The sequence below is a fragment of the Podarcis tiliguerta genome (genome assembly GCF_965153285.1).
Source record: "Podarcis tiliguerta genome assembly, chromosome: 10".
NCBI classification, from domain to species: Eukaryota; Metazoa; Chordata; class Lepidosauria; order Squamata; family Lacertidae; genus Podarcis; species Podarcis tiliguerta.
In genome coordinates, this window is record NC_139543.1 from 29,377,391 (window position 1) to 29,398,224 (window position 20,834).

General features: G+C 44.0%; 1 protein-coding gene across 1 annotated transcript in view; it reads right to left on the reverse strand.

Moving 5' to 3' along the window:
* Positions 1-331: 331 nt before the first annotated feature.
* Positions 332-20,834, reverse strand: part of WIF1 (WNT inhibitory factor 1) — a 47,061-nt gene continuing 26,558 nt past the window's right edge. Inside the window, exons 3-10 of the mRNA XM_083399982.1 lie at positions 14,681-14,789; positions 9,755-9,895; positions 8,486-8,581; positions 5,804-5,899; positions 4,702-4,797; positions 4,136-4,231; positions 3,871-3,966; positions 332-1,142 (exon numbers count right to left, since the gene is read on the reverse strand). Coding sequence (XP_083256108.1) covers positions 1,021-1,142; positions 3,871-3,966; positions 4,136-4,231; positions 4,702-4,797; positions 5,804-5,899; positions 8,486-8,581; positions 9,755-9,895; positions 14,681-14,789 — 852 coding nt within the window. The 3' untranslated portion in view covers positions 332-1,020. The remainder of the gene's footprint in view (positions 1,143-3,870; positions 3,967-4,135; positions 4,232-4,701; positions 4,798-5,803; positions 5,900-8,485; positions 8,582-9,754; positions 9,896-14,680; positions 14,790-20,834) is intronic.

A 20,834-nucleotide genomic window follows, 5' to 3' on the forward strand; every position in this document is an offset into this window, starting at 1 on the left:
CAATTTTTTATGTGCTGTAAGCTGCCCAGAGTGGCTGGGGAAACCCAGCCAGATGGGTAGGGAATATAACAAAATCATCATCATCATTGTCCCAGCATAAGAGGTGGCGTTGGATCCTTGTGGTGGGCAAGCTCTCCCCTTGCCCCATGCCACAATCTGAGCACTGTGAAGCCTAGTATCTTAGAACCACAGAGTGAGAAGGGCCTTGTAAGCCATCCCACCCAACTCCTTTCTTGATGCAGAAGTTCCTGAGCTACAGCACCCTCCGACACTTATAAGATCCATGCATCTCCTTCAGATGACATCTCAAGCATCTCAACACACACAAAACTAAAGCAGCATCTTTATTTCATACATAACAATCAGTATAAAAATGTTTATTACATAAGAGCTGTTTTGTGTACACAATATATTATATTGCTATAAGCCAATGCAAAGACTGCGCTCATACTTCATAGTTCCACTTTGTTTCCAATATATTATATTGTTTCAATGCCACAACTACACCGTATTCAATAGAGCATGCTGCAGAAATGGGAATTGGCTTTAAATTAAAAAAAGCTTTTGCCGTTATTAAACGGAACATGTAAGACTGCATCGTGCCAAAATAAAAAACAAAAAGTTGTTTTTAAGGTATGTAGACACAAATCCAGGAAAAACTGTGGGTTCCAGGCCAGCGTTTTCAAAATCTCTCCCCAATTTTGGATAATCAATTTGTTCTGAGGAATTTCTTACAAGGAAAGGGGAGGGGGGGAAACTCCAAGTCAATAAAGAATTGAAATATAGTACAAAAAAGAAACCGGTCCAAAAAGCACTGAAAACAAGAAGCCTATATAGCTGTGCTAGAGAAGTAAAACTTAAAAGGAATAGTAAATATCAGCTCAGTGGTTTATAACGAAGCTAGTAAAATTCAGGCCAGTAATCTTAAAATGTAATGAACAGCGTTTTAACATTCAACACATGAAAGGTTAATGAAGGCTATGAACTTTGTGTAACATAAAACGTTTCAGATGTTGGAGTTCACCAGATATAATTGGATTCAGGGGGCGCTTGCTTCTCCTCGGCCCTTTTCGGTGAAGGCGTGTACTGCCTGTGCTTGGTGCCTGTGGGCCTCAGGCCATTCGTCAGGTTGGCTCCGTACCCTGAAAAAAGACCCAGTTCAAGAGTAAGGAAACTACAAATGCAGCCCCCCCCCCTTTTCACTGTGAATGTTTCACATGGAAATTTCAATATGGACTTCGCGCCGGACATCACACAATACTACCATAAGACAAACATTTATTTCCGAAAGGCGATTTTTCTCGTTATATTTATGGATCTGCCTTGACATGTGTACCCTGCAGTAAGGTAAAGGTAAAGGGACCCCTGACCATTAGGTCCAGTCATGACCGACACTGGGGTTACGGCGCTCATCTCGCTTTATTGGCCGAGGGAGCTGGCATACAGCTTCCCGGTCATGTGGCCAGCGTGACTAAGCCGCTTCTGGTGAAACAGAGCAGCGCATGGGAACGCCGTTTACCTTCCCGCCGGAGCGGTACCTATTTATCTACTTGCACCTTGATGTGCTTTTGAACTGCTAGGCTGGCAGGAGCTGGGACCGAGCAACGGGAGCTCACCCCCTTGCGGAGATTCGAACCGCCGACCTTCTGATTGGCAAGTCCTAAGCTCTGTGGTTTAACCCACAGCGCCACCCGCGTCCCTTCTGTACCCTGCAGTAAGGTAAAGGTAAAGGTACCCCTGCCCGTACGGGCCAGTCTTGACAGACTCTAGGGTTGTGCGCCCATCTCACTCAAGAGGCCGGGGGCCAGCGCTGTCCGCAGACACTTCTGGGTCACGTGGCCAGCGTGACAACACTGCTCTGGCGAGCCAGAGCCGCACACGGAAACGCCGTTTACCTTCCCGCTAGTAAGCGGTCCCTATTTATCTACTTGCACCCGAGAGTGCTTTCGAACTGCTAGGTTGGCAGACGCTGGGACCGAACAACGGGAGCGCACCCCGCTGCGGGGATTCGAACCGCTGACCTTTCGATCGGCAAGCCCTAGGTGCTGAGGCTTTAACCCACAGCGCCACCCGCGTCCCGTACCCTGCAGTACTTGGTCACAAATCTACAGACAAGTAATCAAGAGGCAATTTGCTTGATTACCGTATTGGCTGGAATATAAGCCTCACTTTCCCCCCAAAATCTGACTGTGAAAAGTTAAAGTGAGACTTATATTCATGACCTTACAGTATGGAGTCTGGAGCGTGGGGCAAACAGCGCCAGGAGTGTGGAAAAGCAGCACCTGCCCCATGCGTAGGCCCCCATCCTCTCCCCCAAGGCTGGGAAGGGAGACAGCGAAGAAGGGAAACGCGTCGGCAACACAGCGCAGTCCCCCCCTCCAGAGAGGAGCAGAGCAGAGAGCAATGAAGTGGCTGATATTTGGGTATTTTTCTTTTTTCTCCCCCCCCCCTCCAATTTTAAAGGTGCGGCTTATATTCGGGTGCGGCTTATATTTGGGACAATACAGTGTTCTACAGGGGCGGCAACTAGAATAAAATATTGGGGGACCCCAGGTCAGCCCCTCCCTGCATAATCAATCACATGATTGATTATCACTGCAATGCGCTCAAATGCACCTTTGAAGGTGACCCGGAAACTACAACTAATCCAGAATGCGGCAGCCAGACTGGTGACTGGGAGCAGCCACCGAGACTACATAACACCGGTCTTGAAAGACCTACACTGGCTCCCAGTACGTTTCCAAGCACAATTCAAAGTGTTGGTGCTGACCTTTAAAGCCCTAAATGACCTCAGTCCTGAAGGAGCGTCTCCACCCCCATCATTCTACCCGGACACTGAGGTCCAGCTCCGAGGGCCTTCTTGCGGTTCCCTCACTGCGAGAAGCCAAGTTACAGGGAACCAGGCAGAGGGCCATCTCGGTAGTGGCCCCCGCCCTGTGGAACGCCCTCCCACCAGATGTCAAAGAGAACAACAACTACCAGACTTTTAGAAGACATCTGAAGGCAACCATGTTTAGGGAAGCTTTTAATGTTTGATGCATTACTGCATTTTGATACTTTGTTGGAAGCCGCCCAGAGTGCCTGGGGAAGTCCAGCCAGATAGGCGGGGTATAAATAATAAATTAATATTATTATTATATTATTATGATGTGTTACCCCCACCCATTTGAATGGCAAAGTCCATCAACTTTGGGAGGCCCCAGCCCCCTCAGTTGGCTCCTATCACTCCCTATAACAGTGGTAGCCATCTTTGTTATTGGGATTAACTCCCATCGCCCCTGAGCTTTGGCAGGGGCTTATGGGCGTCGGAGTCCAACAATGTCTGGAAGGTACCATGCAGGATATTCCTGATCTATATGGTGACACCAACACCAGCTGATTCCCTGAGTAGATTCTGGTAAAGTAAAGGAAGACGTAATCTTAAAGTTGGGCTTTGAATGGTGGAGGGGTACCTCCCTATGGCTGTTTAGCATGGCAGAGGGAAAAACAAAGAGATAATGAATTGCTCTTAACAGATGATCTCAGGAGACTAACGTTTAAACCATAGTTTATTTATTATATTTTTATCTTCTCCCACTCTATCCTCACAACCTGTGAGGTTAGTTAGCCAGAGAGAGAGAGAGAGAGAGAGAGAGAGAGGTCCACTGCAAGCTCACATAAAAAGCAGAAATTATCAGGTAAGGAAATGGGTGGATTAAGTGCTGTCTAAATGCAGCCAGAGTCTGCTAAATCATCTTGGATCTGAGTACACAGTGCCTAGTAGCAACCCTATGCGATGGGATTGGTGGGGAAAGGGTGTCAATAAACCCATACCACAGAGATTGCATATTTTATGGAGGCGAAGAGTCATATTTTGTCAATGCCACTTACTTTTATTGCAGTGCCTTCCATGCCAGCCTTCTCGACACTGGCATGTGTTAGGTTCAATACAGATCCCATATGATCCACAACCAGGTTCACATACGGCTGCAATAAGACACCTACAGTTAATATCTAAACCAAGTATTTCCTTTTGTTTTAGGATCTTCCACAGCGGCACACTAACACATACCCACTGTTTAGCACGAACATTACAAAATCCCCAATCTGCTGCAAAAGCTTTTTTAGGAAAAGGTTGAGTTGATTGAGCACTTACGCTTTGAACAGAGATCTCCTTGATAGCCTTTGGAACACTTGCATTTATTTTTACCAGTACATTTGCCTCCATTTCTACACAGCTGATGGCATTTGCCTAGAAATGATAAAAAAAAAAGGATGATAGCACTGCCTTTATTGCCTTAAGTGAAATCTGGCCCAGCCCCATTAGAGTTGATTACAGATTTAACAGCAGTTATTACCTATGGGATGCAAATGGGACCACCACCGTGATCAACAAATACTGACAACCCACACTCAATAGACTTCCTACCCAGAATAGAGGCCTGGCTTGCACATTATATTTATACCACAGCTTAGCAGGAGTGTGAGGGCTCCAGGAAAAGAGATCATGGCTGCTTTGCTCTTCCCCAGGTCATTCAGCATCACTTTGCCCCTACCCCATGACTTCTATATCCTTAGTAAACACCAATCCATAAACCGCCAGGCAGCCCGGTGTTGTGAAACCTAAAGCTCATTTCGGCTGCCTGTACCATCTTTTGGGAGTTAGGAACCTCAGGAAGAATCTTTTCAGTCTGCTGAAAATGGCATAAAATCGGGACTCACTGATTTCACACTGATCCCCCTCAAGTCCTGCAGGACAAATACATTTTCCTGGATAAAAACATGTTCCTCCATTGAAGCAGGTCGTTGTGCAGTTTGCTGGGGAAGACAAAGCAAAAGTATGAGGCAGGATATGTAGGCTTTCACCGCCAGAAATGGAGAGCTTTGGCAAGGCGCAACAAAGTTTGGGGTCTTTTCAAAAGCCAATTAAACCAAAGCCCTAAGGAAAGGGTAATACTCTGATTTAATGCACTCAAATTCAGAGGTACAGCATCTCTTTTTTGCATGCAAGAAACTGCCATGTTCAATAAAAGGACAGCCTTGAATGAACTTTGCATGTTCATCAGAGCCACAGCTGTGATGGCAGGAAAATATAATTTTTGGTGCTAGGAGTGGTGCTCAGCCTTCGCTGAGGCTGGCATCCTAAAGGGCAAATGACAAGAAAAATGAAACTGTCCCAAAATCATTGGGGCACATTCTAAGGTTATGCTTTGCTGAGACTCAGGTAGGATGTGCTAATCAATTCTGGTTTCTCTCAGTTTTTCATTTTTCCAACCTTAATTTCAATTCTCCATGTTTCTCCATCAATTTGAGATTATTATTTTTTTAAGTCCTTATGAAAATTCAGCAGGATTTTAATGCGAATTTCTCCTAATATACACATTTTATGCAATATTGTTTCCCTGATATACTGAATTTTTTGTATGTTATTGTCATGAACATATGCATTTTAATGCACATTTTTTCTGAGTATATGCATTTTTTTTTTCAGGTTAGAGAACAGTATCACGAAAATCAGAGAAGCGCAGATTTCAAAAAATGGCTGTGTTTCCAGCTCAAATATTGTTTCAGAAAGTGTGGGTTGGGCAGAGCTGCCTTTAAATGCTAACTGAATCAAATTCCTCCCCGTCCCTAGACTGTCAGCTAGGCTGTGCTGTCTGTTCTTCACTTCTCCTGCTCAAATTTTCTTGTTTGCAGTTCTCCCAATTAACTGGAGGTGATGGTTGTTTTTTTTTAATCTGCTGTGAAAGCTTTGGTGGCTTAGCCTACTGAGTGACTGGTTAAAGCTCACAGGTCTCATTGTAATCCTTTTTTTAAAGCATACCTTTGTCGCAGTTGATGCCATAGAAACCAGGTGGGCAAATACACAATCCAGGCATGACGCAGAGTCCACCATTCATGCAGTGAGGAGTACACAGAGCTGAATGGAGGGAATCAACACTATAGTGAGATGTTGGCACTGATGCAGAGAGGAAAAACCTTCAAAGCATAAAGCACATTTTATCTTGCAACTCATACGACTCCTTAAGATGAACTGTCTCTTCTGCAGGAAAAATTAATTCAGCAGTAGTAGAAGGTGCCTGAAATCGGGTGTAATAAAACCCTTGAGCTTTGATTTTCAGACACCTATCTCTGAAAATTCTATATCTATATTTTTATATATATATATATATATATATATATATATATATATATATATTTGTATTGAAGATTTCTTAGTTTACAAAAATACACGCATTGTCGCTTTTTTCACGTTGCGTTTTCTACAGATCAGTTACGTTTGTTGTGAGACATTAGTGTTGCATGCAGTATTAGGTTGGGAAGGAAAGAGGGGAATGGTGATTGGGGTGGGGTGGCAATGCTTTTATTTGTCTACGTAGTGTATGTGTGGGGTCAGCGTCACTTGTGTGGGTTCTCTTTCTATTTGCTTGTTATATTTCCTTTGGTGGTGAGAGAGGTTAGGGGTAGCCTAGTGTTAAGTTGTGGGAGAACATATCAGACGACACAGCGATTCTTCAAACTGCTCTTGTTTATTCACAGGCCAGAACAGAATGGAACTGAAGGTTCAGCCAGCCTGCTTATATGGAGCTCCAGTACAACGCAACTGTAACAACTTTCTGTAACTATCCAATCACTGAATGTCACTTTCAATCCCTTATTTGCATATGTGGACCTGAGTGAAAACTATCTACAGTATCCCCCTGCTGGCCCAGGATGAGAACTTCAGTACATAACACCTAGGGTGTGGTTGGTTGTCTTTGGTTGGCTGTAGTGAGATTTGTTTATGTGTGTGAAGAGGTAGCCATATTGATTCGTATGCTGTCATGCAAATAGCATTTTAGGCATCATGCTGCCACGGAAGAAAACTATGGGTTATATCCAATGTTAGCTGCTCACTAACGTGAAGGCTAACAGGTGAGTTTTAATGTTGCTCCACAGGGGAATCCAATGCAGCAAGTTTGCCAGCGGAAACTCATTGCTCAACAGATGGCACCGTTTACCGTGCAACCAAGTTACTCCCAACCTGCTTGTGCATTTTATTGTGTGACTATGTCTTGCAGGCACAAAACCTTTCACCAGAGGAACAAGTATACCACTAATTGACTTTAACTTAGCACTGCATTGGATATAAAGTGGTAAATTCATAATCTCCAACACCACGACAGCAAAAACTGGTACATCATCTTCCTGGATACCACCTTCTCATTTTCCTCACCGGACATTTAGGGAGCCATGATTTTGCACCACGATTTGTTTTTTTTTGGGGGGGGGGCATGGAGCCGCAAAACAGGCATTTTGGGATGCCGCATGAGATCGCAGCCCACCCAAAAGCACTTTTTCATGGCGGAAATTGCATCATGAAATTGAGCAAGATCACAGCTCCCCAAATGGCTGCTGTTCCCTTGTGAGAGAAAAAACAGGACGTCCCATTCCTCCCCCCCCCCCGGACACTTGCGGGTTGTGTAAATTTGCTAATCCTTGTGCCTAAACACAACCACACCCAAATGGGAGAAGAGACTACCGGTCCCCAATGCATGGATACCAATGGGCTGTGAAGAGGAGACCTTTCTCATTATCATCACAAAGACCACCTATCTGGGATTTTTAGCTATGATTCCTGGGCCCCTTACAACTCTACAATTCGATTATTCCCTATAGTTGCTGGGAATCGTGGTCAGTGAGTGTGGGGAGGTTTGGGGCAAGTGTAGTAGGTGTGATTCTACTTCCCCCTTCTGGCATGTAAATGATGTGTGAGGGAGGATGTGGGTCCAGCCAGGTTGCCCTGAGTCTATAGTGACATGGCCCTGGGCATGGTTAATCTTTTCATTTTCATTTCATTTACATATTTACACCCTGCTTACTGTCTCAAACCAGTTCAACCTCTAATAACGATGGAAGAATAACTCTAGGTGCATGAGTGCTTCACCTAAAATAAATAAATATCGAGATACCAAGAATTGCCTGCCAAAAGCAAAACAGGGACAAATTACAGGCAGGGATTTACAAGGCACAGATCTGAGGAAATCCGAACTGATTCTGGCAAGCAGGGCCCGCTGGAAAGGAGAAAAGGCTATTGCGCTCTCTCTCCCAGGCAGGCTGTGCCTCCACACAGATGGAGACGCTTTCATGATCAAATTGGGACATTCTCTTCAGTAACAATAGCTGAGTAAAATAACTGTGGTACTTTTACAGCTAGTGTTCATTAGCAACAGCCTTTTACTTAATGTTTTGCCAGATGGACGCTCATTCAGTTGTTGGTCAGTCCTGTTCCGTCCTTTAAACCATTCAGCGGAGACTTCTTTATCTTTTTGTATAAACAATCTATGTTTTCTGAGAAGCCACAGCTCGTAAAATATTTTTCTTATGCGTTTAGATTTAATTTTTGGAAGCGGCCTAAGCCACATCTGAAAATCTCTACAAAACAATATTTTGAAAGGCAGCGACTGCTTGGCTGTTCTCGCAGTGTAAATAAAAGCGCATGAAATAATTGAAGCCTTTCGATTACCTTTTTCGCAGTGAGGACCATAAAATCCATCTGGACATTCGCATACATGCCTTTCATTGCAAAACCCGCCGTTCCTGCATCCTCCAGGACATTCAGCTTCAAAGAAGATGGTAATAATTACTGGATGAATTGAATATGTGTTGTGTGAACAGTCTGATTACAGTCTGAGGTAAAAGCATCATAGTTTGTGGAGATGGAGCAGTGGGAGATGCCCAGGAAGTTAATCCCAGTGTCCGAATGATGGACATTTTGGTAGTATATACATTGACTGAGATGCTCAAATAAAATGTGCAAGAAAACTAGATATTCACAGGCTCGGATCCTGAGGCAGCAATCCTAAAGGAGGACAACTGAAGGCAAATGAGCTGCCACATCCAACACCCTGCTGGGCTCTTTGACAGGGTAGAAATGAAAGGAGAGTAGTGTTATCAAAAAACCCCAATCCCTTTCCTGGGCTTTTATTTTCCCTTTAATGATTCTCCTCACATTGGAATGCCCTGATCCATTCCCTTTTTGCCCCACCAGTTTAGGAGTTCAGATATTGATGAGGCTAGGGCCAGTGGTGGGATTTCAAACTGTGTGACACCAAAATTCGGGTGCCCCCTGCCTCTCACCTTTAAGTCATTGCTGTGGCGCCTCCTGTGGCAATCCTCTCAGCTTGGTGCCCAGTGTGGGTGAACTGGTTGCACTTCCCTAAATTTGCCTCTGCTAGAGCCAGAGATGTTTCCATGGAATGGGATCTACAAAGTCAGATTACTCTCAAAGAGGGAGGTCTGATCTTTCCTATTGCTCCGGCGGGGCCCACCTGCCCATGAGGTGAGCTGAGGCAGCCACCTCAAATGAGGTAACACTGAGATGCAGTGCCCCTGAAGGTACCACAGCTTCTCCACCATCTCCTGTGGTGAGGAGAAGTGGTGGTAGAAGCAGTGGCAGCTTCTGGCGAGATTTCATCAAAATCTCACGAGATGCTGCTTGAACCCACTGCTGCCTTTGGGGGAGAGGTGGAGTGGAGGCACCTTCCTATGAAGCCCATGACCTCCTGAGATGCCCTCCTAAAGACCATAGAATTGTAGAAATGAGGAACTTTCCCCATTCCCTCCCTCATCCCTGTAACCCTCTCCCAAAAACCTCTCATCCTCAGCTGTATTCATAGTAGAAATTGCGTCTCAGGTTGTTTCTGGTCTGACAAATGTGACCCGCTATTCCCCAGATGTGTGAGGACAATGACAAGACAGACAAACTTCCCTTCCAAGGGCAGGTTCTGGTTACCTTGCTGACATGTTTTAAAGAAGATGGCGTTCTGTGGCGTTTGGAGTATGGTATTGCCTTCCGAATTCATGATAATGACCGTCACCTCAAATGCCGCCACGCCATCTTGTTTCCCAAGGCAGGGAAATCCAACCTGGACAACTGAAAAAAAGGGAAGGGGACAAAGTGCAAAGAAAAGAAAAGATGGTCTTACTGATTATCTGTGAAATCTGGAAATTTTTGAAAAAGACATTCCACACCAATGATAATCTACCGATAAATAAGCAAAACAAGTACTATGAATAAACAGCTGATCATATTGCAAAAGTGCTACAATAGGTGCTAATGATTCAATTATCTTGTCCAACGCACTGTGGTACCATGGTGATTTTTGAGTCAAACAAGCTACATCTACACAGTTCATGGAACTTTTGTCATCGTCCGTCCTCCATCTAATTGTGCCAAGGGATGTCGGTTATCAACAAGGCATGTGAGGGTAGTGGCACTGCTTTTAAGCACTGTTTTTGTGACACTTACGTGCTGCTTATGCACACCTAACCAGTGTCAGAAACAGGTATCGGTCTGATCAAGGAGAGCTTTCCTTGTGTTCTTATGACTGCCTTGTGCACCAGTGTGAGCAAACCTTGGAAGCTACAATCAATAGGGTAACCCTATAACTGGATAACTGGATTCTTGCTGCCCACCGTTAAATTATTCTGAGTTCATATTCCCATTCTTAAAATAAAGAAATGGACCAGTCAAGTCTCCTTTTTAAAATAACATTTTCAACAACACTGACAAAATTCTTCACACGCTGCACTCATTGAGTGAATGATCTTAGCTTTCCATGTCGGGACATTTCCAATCTTGTTTGCAGCTGGGACTTGTCTTTGGCTGTGGCTGACAGATCATTTTCTTTTGCTCTGAGTGATGCTTAAAGAGAATTGGTCAGGGCTGCAACACACGTGGATATAGATATTTGTCACACGTGGATATAGATATTTTCTAAAGTACAGTCCTATACGTATCAGAAGAAAGTTCCATTGAGTTCAATGGAATATATTCCCATTGAAGTTTGCAACTTTAGTTTCTTCAGTGCAACCATGGTTGCAGGGCAATGGTTTGAAGATGCAGGATGCAGCCACTGGCAGTAGAAGAGGAGTGCAGGGGGAGCACACCACCCCTGGCAGTGCGATCCTGGTGGGGTGCCATTGTGGCTGCCCCCCCACCCGTGCTGGGCGCCACGCCCCCACAGGCAGCGTGCCATACCCCTGGGATGCGTGCCAGTCTAACTAAGCGCTGAAACTAAGCAGGTCTGACACCAGGATGGTACACAGCCTAGAAATCCTTTGCATGATGCCCTGGGTTGCATCATGGAAAAATCTCAATGTAACAACAACAACAATTTTATTATTTATACCCCACCCACTCTGGGCAGCTCCCAACAGAACACTAAAAACAGAATAAAACTTCAAACATTAAAAACTTCTCTAAACAGGGCTGCCTTCAGATGTCTACTAAAAGTCAGATAGTTGTTTATTTCCTCGACATCTGATGGGAGAGAATTCCACATGGCGGGTGCCACTACCAAGAAGGCCCTCTGCCTGGTTCCCTGCAACCTCACTTCTCGCAGTGAGGGAACTTCCACAATGTTAACAGAGAAGAAGCACCAGTGAAGTCTAAATGTTTCTATTTGTACTCATATCTTTTAGCAAAAAAATGGCTACGTTAAGCGATAGTTCTGTCATTTCCCCAAGGAATTGGAGAGAAAAACTATAAAAGATACCGGTTTAAACCAAAGGTGTTAAGTGTTCTAAATGCAACAAATAGATGGGGATGGCTGCCTTTAATGCAAACTTTCTTTTAACTACAAAGAGCCAATGGAAGGCAGTAAATCTGGAGTATTTTAATGAGGAGAAAAGCCTGGTAACCCCAAAGCCTTGGAATGCTGTTTTGTGGTTGTTTCATTTGAACGCTGCTTGAGATTAATAGTGACATTTATCTGCTTTCTTTATGACCGGCTTCTCATTGATGCTTTTTGGAACTGCACCTATTAGGTTCCTCTCCCTCCTTACAGCACATTTTGAGGATTTTACTGCAAAATACTCTGCTAATAAAGATATTCTGCTAGTAAACACCAATCTATTTTGGGGGGTGATCAGCTCACTGTTTCTGCAAACAAATACTAATCGCAAACAGACACAATAGCATCATCATACGAAACATAAACCGTTCTTCATTATAGATGCCATTTTGCATCAGTTCCATGTCATACTTTTATTTGGCTCAAAGGAGCCATGAGGTAAAGTGGTCATAGCTGTCAAATTCTTGGGTGTTTCTTTCCCCCTCATAGGCAACAGAAAACGTTATTTGCTGAGCTGCATTGTTTCAGAATAACCGGCTCCGCTGAGACCTGAATTACTAATGTGTCATGTTGATGCACACACATACATTTCAGACTCAGCTTACTGAATAATACTACTGCAAACCATATGTATTAACTTAGCGGGCGCTTATTATTCAGAGCAGCCTGTAAGTATATTTGTATGTCTGCACATGCTCGCCATATGGAAACAAAGTCTACATCTCCAAAGCAGTCTTGGAACTCAAGTCACCAGAACTACAATTATAGCGAGCCTACTTTCATTCCATTCAGACCTCCCAAAAGGAGAGAAACAAGGAGCCCCTTTCCAAGACTGGATGAAGAAGAGCGCTGAGACTGAGCACTGGGCTTCAGCATTCCAAAATGGTCAGTTGCTGAAGCAACTTCAGAACGCACAAAACCTGATCCTTCCACAAGCCTTGCCCGATTTGCATGGGAAATCGTGTTTACAGCCCCGTGATTTTGCTGCTCTGCAGGCCTGAAGCTCCCTCGCTCCTTCTTTCATCCCTTTCAGATGTGGAACATGAGATAACTTTGACAGCAAAAGTTCAAGAGCTTTTTGCGGTTACCAAGCTATCAGATCATCTGACACAAACAAGCTTGTGGGGGCAGATGCAGCAACGGCAAACGACCTTTCCCATATGTATCTCTCTCGATTAACTTGCAATTGGGGGGAAAGCGTGCAGTCTACAGAAACAAACCAGCACTGTATGGATGCATGCAATGGTCACAACGCCAAGTTAATGGCTTGCACGTGGGAAAAGGGCTCTGGCAGATCCGACATCAGACACAGACCTTTCCCAGAATCCCAGACACAAAGATTCGCAACTGGAGGCAGTTCCCACATTCAGCTGAGAGCCATTAAGTGATATAAATCATGAAGCGATGCAGTTTTAAGCGATAAACATGTATGTGTGAATCAGCCCTTGTGGGACAGCCACCAAGTGGGAATCTGCCAGATTCCTCCTGAGGGGCAACAATTCTATGTAGCAGCTGCAACGTATGAGATTCGAGATACGAGTTGTCTCCATTGCAGATACACTTTTGGCCTCAGTGCAAGACGCATTGTGGCCTCTGCGCATGGCAACTTCACAGAAGCATAGCCAGTATTGCCCTAATGCAGTCTGCAGGTTATGTGCAAGGGTACTGCTGCTGTATTTTTGTATCTTTATTTTAGATCTTCTTGTGATTTATGTGGAAATTGTTCAATTTGGTTGTGTAATTTTTAAAAATGTTTTATTCATTGTTTATGACTCCTTTTGTTTTGTTGTAGTTACGTATTTTATGTTCTAAGCCACCTTGAGCATGGTTTGAACCAGGGCCGGATTTAGGTTTGATGAGGCCCTAAGCTACTGAAGGTAATGGGGCCCTTTATATGTCCAGCTGTCCTTTGTCAACAACAAATTGTCACTGTTTTTTGTGTTGAATATGTGCTATATGGTAATTGATGGACCTAATAGGTATCTAAAGCCATTTGCACATAACAAATAGGAGCCTACACAACACAAAATACTGTTGCTGTATGTAGGTTTTTTATCTTATATTTTGGAAATGTACATCCAGTTTTTCCCCCTTTAATTTTTTTGGGGGGCCCCAAGAGAGTGGGGCCCTAAGCTATAGCTTGTTTGTGTAAATCTGGCACTGGTTTGAACTGGGGAAAGATGGCATGCAAATAAAATTATGTCTGTTTGTGTTTATTTCCCTTCATTCACTTGCTTTGCCTGCTGTTGTCAGTGTGATCATTTGTTTTTCTTACAAAAATACTATACAGTAAGAAAACTAAACTTTTCCCTTGAGCACCTCTCTCCCCTCCCCCCCATGAAGAACCTTATTGGTTGCCAAAGTTTACTCGTTACTGCCTTTTTAAAGTTTGAGGTCTTTGCCACCTGGCAATTAAATACTTAATCTCTAATTTTGAAACACACAAACACACACACACACACACACACACACATCCTTTTCAGTCTGGTACATCAGTAAAGTGGATAGAAACCACCTTGAAAACCATTTTGCTCCCGTCATCGTTCATGTCCGCTGACTGGAACCACCAACTGTTATTTGGCTACTGCTACGGAGATGCCGAAAGCTTATAATAGTAACGCCTTTGTAAGCATTGAGAGTAGGAGTCACATTTAACATACATATATTTTATGCTTTGCACTTTGGACTGGCTTTTGCTAGACTGCACCCATTAGCAATACTAACAAGGTTAGCTTGTACGGAGAAAATACATAAAAGATGCTATTCATTAGCTATTTCAGAGGAGAAGTTACATTCTCTTGATCACATATTATTTATACAGAATAAATATTCAGCATTATGGCAAACCTTTCCCCATACAGATCAGTTTGTCCTATAATATTATTTTTTATTCATTATGAACTGTAAAATTACCATATTTACTCGAATGTAATGTGACGTTTTTTGACCAAATTACGTCATGAAAATTAGGGTGCACATTAGATTTGATGGCTCTTTAGATTTAAGTAACTATGGTATTTCCTTGCAAAACCTCCCCCCCCCCAACAATCTTTGAACTCATAAATGCATACAGATCCACAAACCTGATGCCTGGTGAGGTATTGTTCCAAGCAGAGGGATGTTCACAGTTGGGTCAGCCATTATGCCTTTATCCAATGAGCGCAAGGACAGGAATTCATAAAAGTATTCAGCCTGCAAGAAAATGAATGTATAAGAGAGGTTAGTTTTTATCGCATCGGGCTATTTGTTCTTCATGTTCATCTAATGAGTAAGCTCCAATGAACATAGGAAGACTTACTTCTGAGTAATAGAATTGGAGATTGAACATGAGTACATTGCTACCTCAGGTTACATATGCTTCAGGTTGCAGACTCCACTAACCCAGAAATAGTGCTTCAGGTTAAGAACTTTGCTTCAGGATAAGAACAGAAATTGTGCTCCGGCGGTGCGGCGGCAGCAGGAGGCCCCATTAGCTAAAGTGGTGATTCAGGTTAAGAACAGTTTCAGGTTAAGTACGGACCTCCGGAACAAATTAAGTACTTAACCTGAGGTACCACTGTAATAGAATTGGAGATTGAACATTGGATTGGATTTTTGGCTATGCACAGATATTGTAATTTATTTATTTTTTGCATTTCTACTGTTTTGGTTTGTTTTTTTAAAAATCACACCATTTAAAGTAAGAGTACAAAGGAACAGAAAAACACTTACGCGAAGGAAACTACTCTGTTCATCACAGATTATATTCAGCCAAGTCCTTCTTAGACTAGACCCTTTGAAATCAACAAACCTAAGTTAGTCATGTTGGTCATGAATGTTTTGTTAAGTGAACTTGTAATGTCAGTGGAGATATCAATCCCCAGTTGTTGTTGTTTTCGGTAGATTTGAAACAGATACTTGAAGGGTCTTAAGAGACTGAGGGGTCCACCACTGCAACTGTAGCCTCATGCCAGCCGGGGCAGAAGGCAGGGACAGGTAAATCAGCCGGGAGCTATGCTTTGTTGTTGTTTAGTTGTTTAGTGGTGTCCGACTCTTCGTGACCCCATGGACCAGAGCATGCCAGGCACTCCTGTCTTCCACTGCCTCCCGCAGTTTCGTCAAACTCATGTTGGTAGCTTCGGGAATGCTATCCAACCATCTCATCCTCTGTCGTCCCCTTCTCCTTGTGCCCTCAATCTTTCCCAACATCAGGGTCTTTTCCAGAGAGTCTTCTCTTCTCATGAGGTGGCCAAAGTATTGGAGTCTCAGCTTCAGGATCTGTCCTTCCAGTGAGCACTCAGGGCTGATTTCCTTAAGAATGGATGCGTTTGATCTTCTTGCAGTCAATTTGACTCTCAACAGTCTCCTCCAGCACCAGAATTCAAAAGCATCAATTCTTTGGCGATCAGCCTTCTTTATGGTCCAGCTCTCACTTCCATACATCACTACTGGGAAAACCATAGCCCAAATCCGGTCCCGAGCCATCCAATGATGCCAGTGGGGCAAGCTCAGAATCCAGCAGATCCCAGGCAGACTCAACCCTCCCTATCCCCACCCCAAAATGTCATTTTGCCATTCATATGTTGAATAAAGTACTTCGAAATTTTAACGAGACATTTCCTTCCTCAAAAATATTTTTTCCCTCATTCACCCTTCATTGTTGTTATTTTGGTATGGATCAAATAAGAAATCTGATAAGCTGACAACTGTCAGAGGCTGCAATCCAAATCACTTGTGCTGGGCAGTAGCAGCACTAGAATAAAATGCGGTGGGCACAGAAGAGGCAAAGTATATTTCTAAGGTAAAGGTAAAAGTAGAGAACTCCTGGATGGTTAACTCCAGTCAAAGGCGACTATGGGGTTGAGGCGCTCATCTCGCTTTCAGGCCAAGGGAGCCGGCGTTTGTCCACAGACAGCCAACATGACTAAACCATTTCTGGCGCAACAGATCACCGTGATGTAAACCAGAGCACACGGAAACGCTGTTTAACTTCCCACCACAGTGGTATCTATTTCTCTACTCGTACTGGTATGCTTTCAAACTGCTAGGTTGGCAGGAGCTGGGACAGAGCAACGGGAGCTCACCCCGTCATGGGGATTCAAACCGCTGACCTTCTGATCGGAAAGCCCAAGAGGCTCAGTGGTTTAGTCCCTCTGTGCAGCCCTGCAGGCTTCTACCCATGAAGCTATGCTGCCCCATAGCTCCTATTCCACCAAATGTTGGGTGGGAAGAAATACTGCTAATGGGGTCCCTGCTGCTGGCAGTGCACATCTAAACAGGACATTCTGGGGGTGGGGATGGGGAAGGTTGAGTCTGCTTGGGATATGCTGGATTCTGAGCTGGCCCCACTGTCATCATTGGATAGCTTCGGAACCAATTTTGGCCCTGCTGCATAGCTCCTGACTGATTTACCTGTCCCTGCCTTCTGCCCTAGGTGGCATGAGTCTACAGACGCAATGGTGGACCCCTCAGTCTCTTAAGCCCCTCTGCTTCCTGGCTGGTGTGTGGATTGCAGTGAAAATGTCACTAGGTAAAGATAAAGGGACCCCTGACCATTAGGTCCACTCATGGCGCGACTCTGGGGTTGCGGTGCTCATCTCGCTTTATTGGCTGAGGGAGCTGGCGTACAGCTTCCAGGTCATGTGGCCAGCATGACTAAGCCACTTCTGGTGAACCAGAGCAGCGCACGGAAATGCCGTTTACCTTCCCGCCGGAGGGGTACCTATTTATCTACTTGCACTTTGACGTGCTTTCGAACTGCTAGGTTGGCAGGAGCAGGGACAGAGCAACAGGAGCTCACCCCGTCACGGGGATTCGAACCGCTGACCTTCGGATCGGCAAGTCCTAGGCTCTGTAGTTTAACCCACAGCGCTACATGCAACCTATTGAGTACTGCTGAATTTCAACCATCAGATATTAAATACTGGGTGATGTTCCACTAAGTCATGCTCAGAATGGCTGAAGTCCACTGATTTCAATAGGTTTGCTCTAAGTATAATAATCAGTTATTGAAATACCAGATATTCAATATATGGTGAATAGTTGGCAAGCAAGCTGCAGAGGGATTAAAAAAACTATACAGAAAAATTGGCACATATTGAAATGGAAAAGGGAAATAGAAAAATAAAATCTGTCAACTGTCCCTCACTCAAAAGATCTACTCTTTTGCCCCTATGCGTTGCACTGGAGCCCTTAAACTTTTTGGTACTTGGTAAGGAAGTGAAAATTGGCCTAATGGAGGCAGAATGCTCCACTCAATAAAGGACATTCGAGAGAAATACAGTGCAGAATAGGAAGGTAGCAAAACAGGAGATAAGAGGTGAAAACTACAACTAAATTTCAGGGTAGGTTTTAATAAAAGGCATGCAGTTTTTCCACGCAATGTGGAATAAGCAAACTATCCAAATGGTCTTTGTTTATGAACACTTGTTTTAAAAACAAAATAGTCTGCTCAGAAGAAAAATAATTGTTTTGTTTCCTGCCGATCCCTACGAAGCCATGGCATCAGAGCTATGGCCGTACTGTCTGTTTCTCATTGTTTCAGCTTTGATGTTTTAATTATATCAAAACCCAGGTTATAATGGGCTTTGTGATTAAAACAATGTGTTCTTCATAGTTTGGAAACAACAATTGGTGAGTCAAACCAGCAGCTCTCTGCTTGCCTCTCCATCTTAGTGCTGCTTTCCACTGTGTAATTCTGCCGTAGCATTGTGGAAGGTAGCTGGGAATCCCGACATAGAATAGGCAAAGATCCAGGCTGAGTCATTCTTAAGGGAGAGCCATGGGACTCATACGAAGTTGCCAAGCTTATCTGTACAACAACCCTGTGAGGTAGGTTACACTGAGAGCTAGTGTAACAGGATGATGAGTTTCAAGGCTGAGTGGGGATTCGAACCCATGTCTCTGTAGTCCTGGTAGTCCTAAGGGAATGCAGTTCTTTTTTTTTTTTTAAGAAGAAGAGTTTGGATTTGATATCCCGCTTTATCACTACCTGAAGGAGTCTCAAAGCGGCTAACATTCTCCTTTCCCTTCCTCCCCCACAACAAACACTCTGTGAGGTGAGTGAGGCTGAGAGACTTCAGAGAAGTGTGACTGGCCCAAGGTCACCCAGCAGGTGCATGTGGAGGAGTGGAGACACAAACCCAGTTCCCCAGATTACAAGTCTACCGCTCTTAACCACTACACCACACTGGCTCTCCAGGGAATGCAGTTCTCAACAGAAAAAAAGTTTGCTCACCTCTGTAGCTTGGGCTAGGGGGTGATCTCAGCAATTGCTTTATTCCACGCTTGTGGCTATTGCTTCCTAGCTGTAAGAGAAATGGTGCAAGGATCTTCCTGCTCCAGACTATGGGCAGTAAATTCTTTCCACCTGAGAGGCCCGTACTGCAAACCAGGAGATGCTGTTTTCTGGATATACCCACAGCCACTTGTTGTTCCTTTCCGGCCAATTGGGAGTGTATGCACTTCAGATGTCTACAAGCAGGTTTGAGATGTTGTTGGGAATTAGTGCTATGCCTGCTGATATCACAGTACAGTGGTACCTCGGGTTAAGTACTTAATTCGTTCTGCAGGTCCGTTCTTAACCTGAAAGTGTTCTTAACCTGAGGTACCACTTTAGCTAATGGGGCCTCCTGCTGCTGCCACGCTGCCGGAACCCGATTTCTGTTCTTATCCTGAAGCAAAGTTCTTAACCTGAAGCACTATTTCTGGGTTAGCGGAGTCTGTAACCTGAAGCGTATGTAACCCAAGGTATCACTGTAGTATTGAAGGCATCCTACTCAGGCTGCCTCGCAGAGTTTTCATTCTACACAATTCTTAAGATAGAGGAACGTTGGAAGCTGCCTTACAATGAGTTAGACCATTAGCTAAGCAGCGTCTGCACTGACTGGTGGCATCTCTGGAGGGTTTCCCGACAGGGATTTCCCCCAGTCCTACCTGGAGTTGCCAGGACTTGAACCTGGGATCTTCTGCTTGTAAAGCAGATTGTCAGTCCCTGAGCTATGGCCCTTGAAAAATAAAGGAGATTGTAAGAAGTTGCCTCCCCCGTCAAAGTTTGCAGGTTTCTCACACACAATTAAACTATCACTTCTTTTGCACATTCCAGATTTTCTTCCGACTAGGTGCACCAATAAAACAGTAAAAGAGGGAAAGAAAAGACTCATAGGCACACAGAACATTTTTTTCCTGGGAGCGTACCAAATTTCAGTTTTATTTTGAAGAACAAAAATACAAATAGAGATTTTATTCTGAAAGGCAGGGGAGATCATACTGGGGGATTGCAGCTGGGAAGTAGTTTATTACTAAACAAGCACATGCCTGTCTACTCAGATGTGCATCCCATTTATTACCACAGGGCTTACTCCCAGGCAAATATAGCCTTAAGGATTGTAGCCTTGAGCCAGCAATGTTACTTGAAGAAGATGGTGTGCAAAACCCAAAAGATGGATTCTCACCTATTTATTTATACTTTTTTCTCTGCTGTGGAGAAAAACAAATCATGTCAAGCCTGCTGCAATTTTCTTTTCATTTGCAAGATTAAAGGGAACGAGCCTTTGGGGCAAAATAAATAAACACGCCTTTAGAACCGTGTGTAAATATACAGGTTTACGAGTGGCATCGCTGTAAATTAAAAATGTATACTTAAAGATTTTCATCTGTCAGAGGCAGAAGTTTACCTGATGTGATGAGAGAAGAGTTCACAGCCGATGGAGAGGAGCCCCAACCCCTTTGAATGGTAGGAAGAATGAATTGAACATGTAAGGTCATTTTGGCCGTGCTTCAAACTAGGGAGGCCTTTGTTCTTAAGGCTCAGAAGACAGCTTTGAAGTTTGGGATAAAACTCCTCTAGCACACCATTACCAAAGAACAACCTTTTGATTATGATCTCATGAAAGTATAATCAATAACTTACATAAGTGAAAAGTGTGGCTAGAAGCAAAGGTTTTGTAATTGGACCTTTATTGGTTCCACGTGCTGCCCTGCAGCTTACGGCCTTGCACTGCTTTATAATAAATATCTCCCTCCCAGCCCCTGCATTTTTAAAAAACCCTCTTTAAAATGATGAAACTTCAGCAGCTACTGTCAGCCTTGAACATATCCAGGCCATAAGTGCAAGGCGGTTTTTTAAAGATGTGAAATACCCTTGTCAAAATCTAACCTAGAATAGATAAATAAAAAGCAAAATGTGCGTATTTTCTCCCAAACATTGGCCATGTATTATGTCACTGAAGAGGTCTCTTGTTTCCTGAACAGACATTT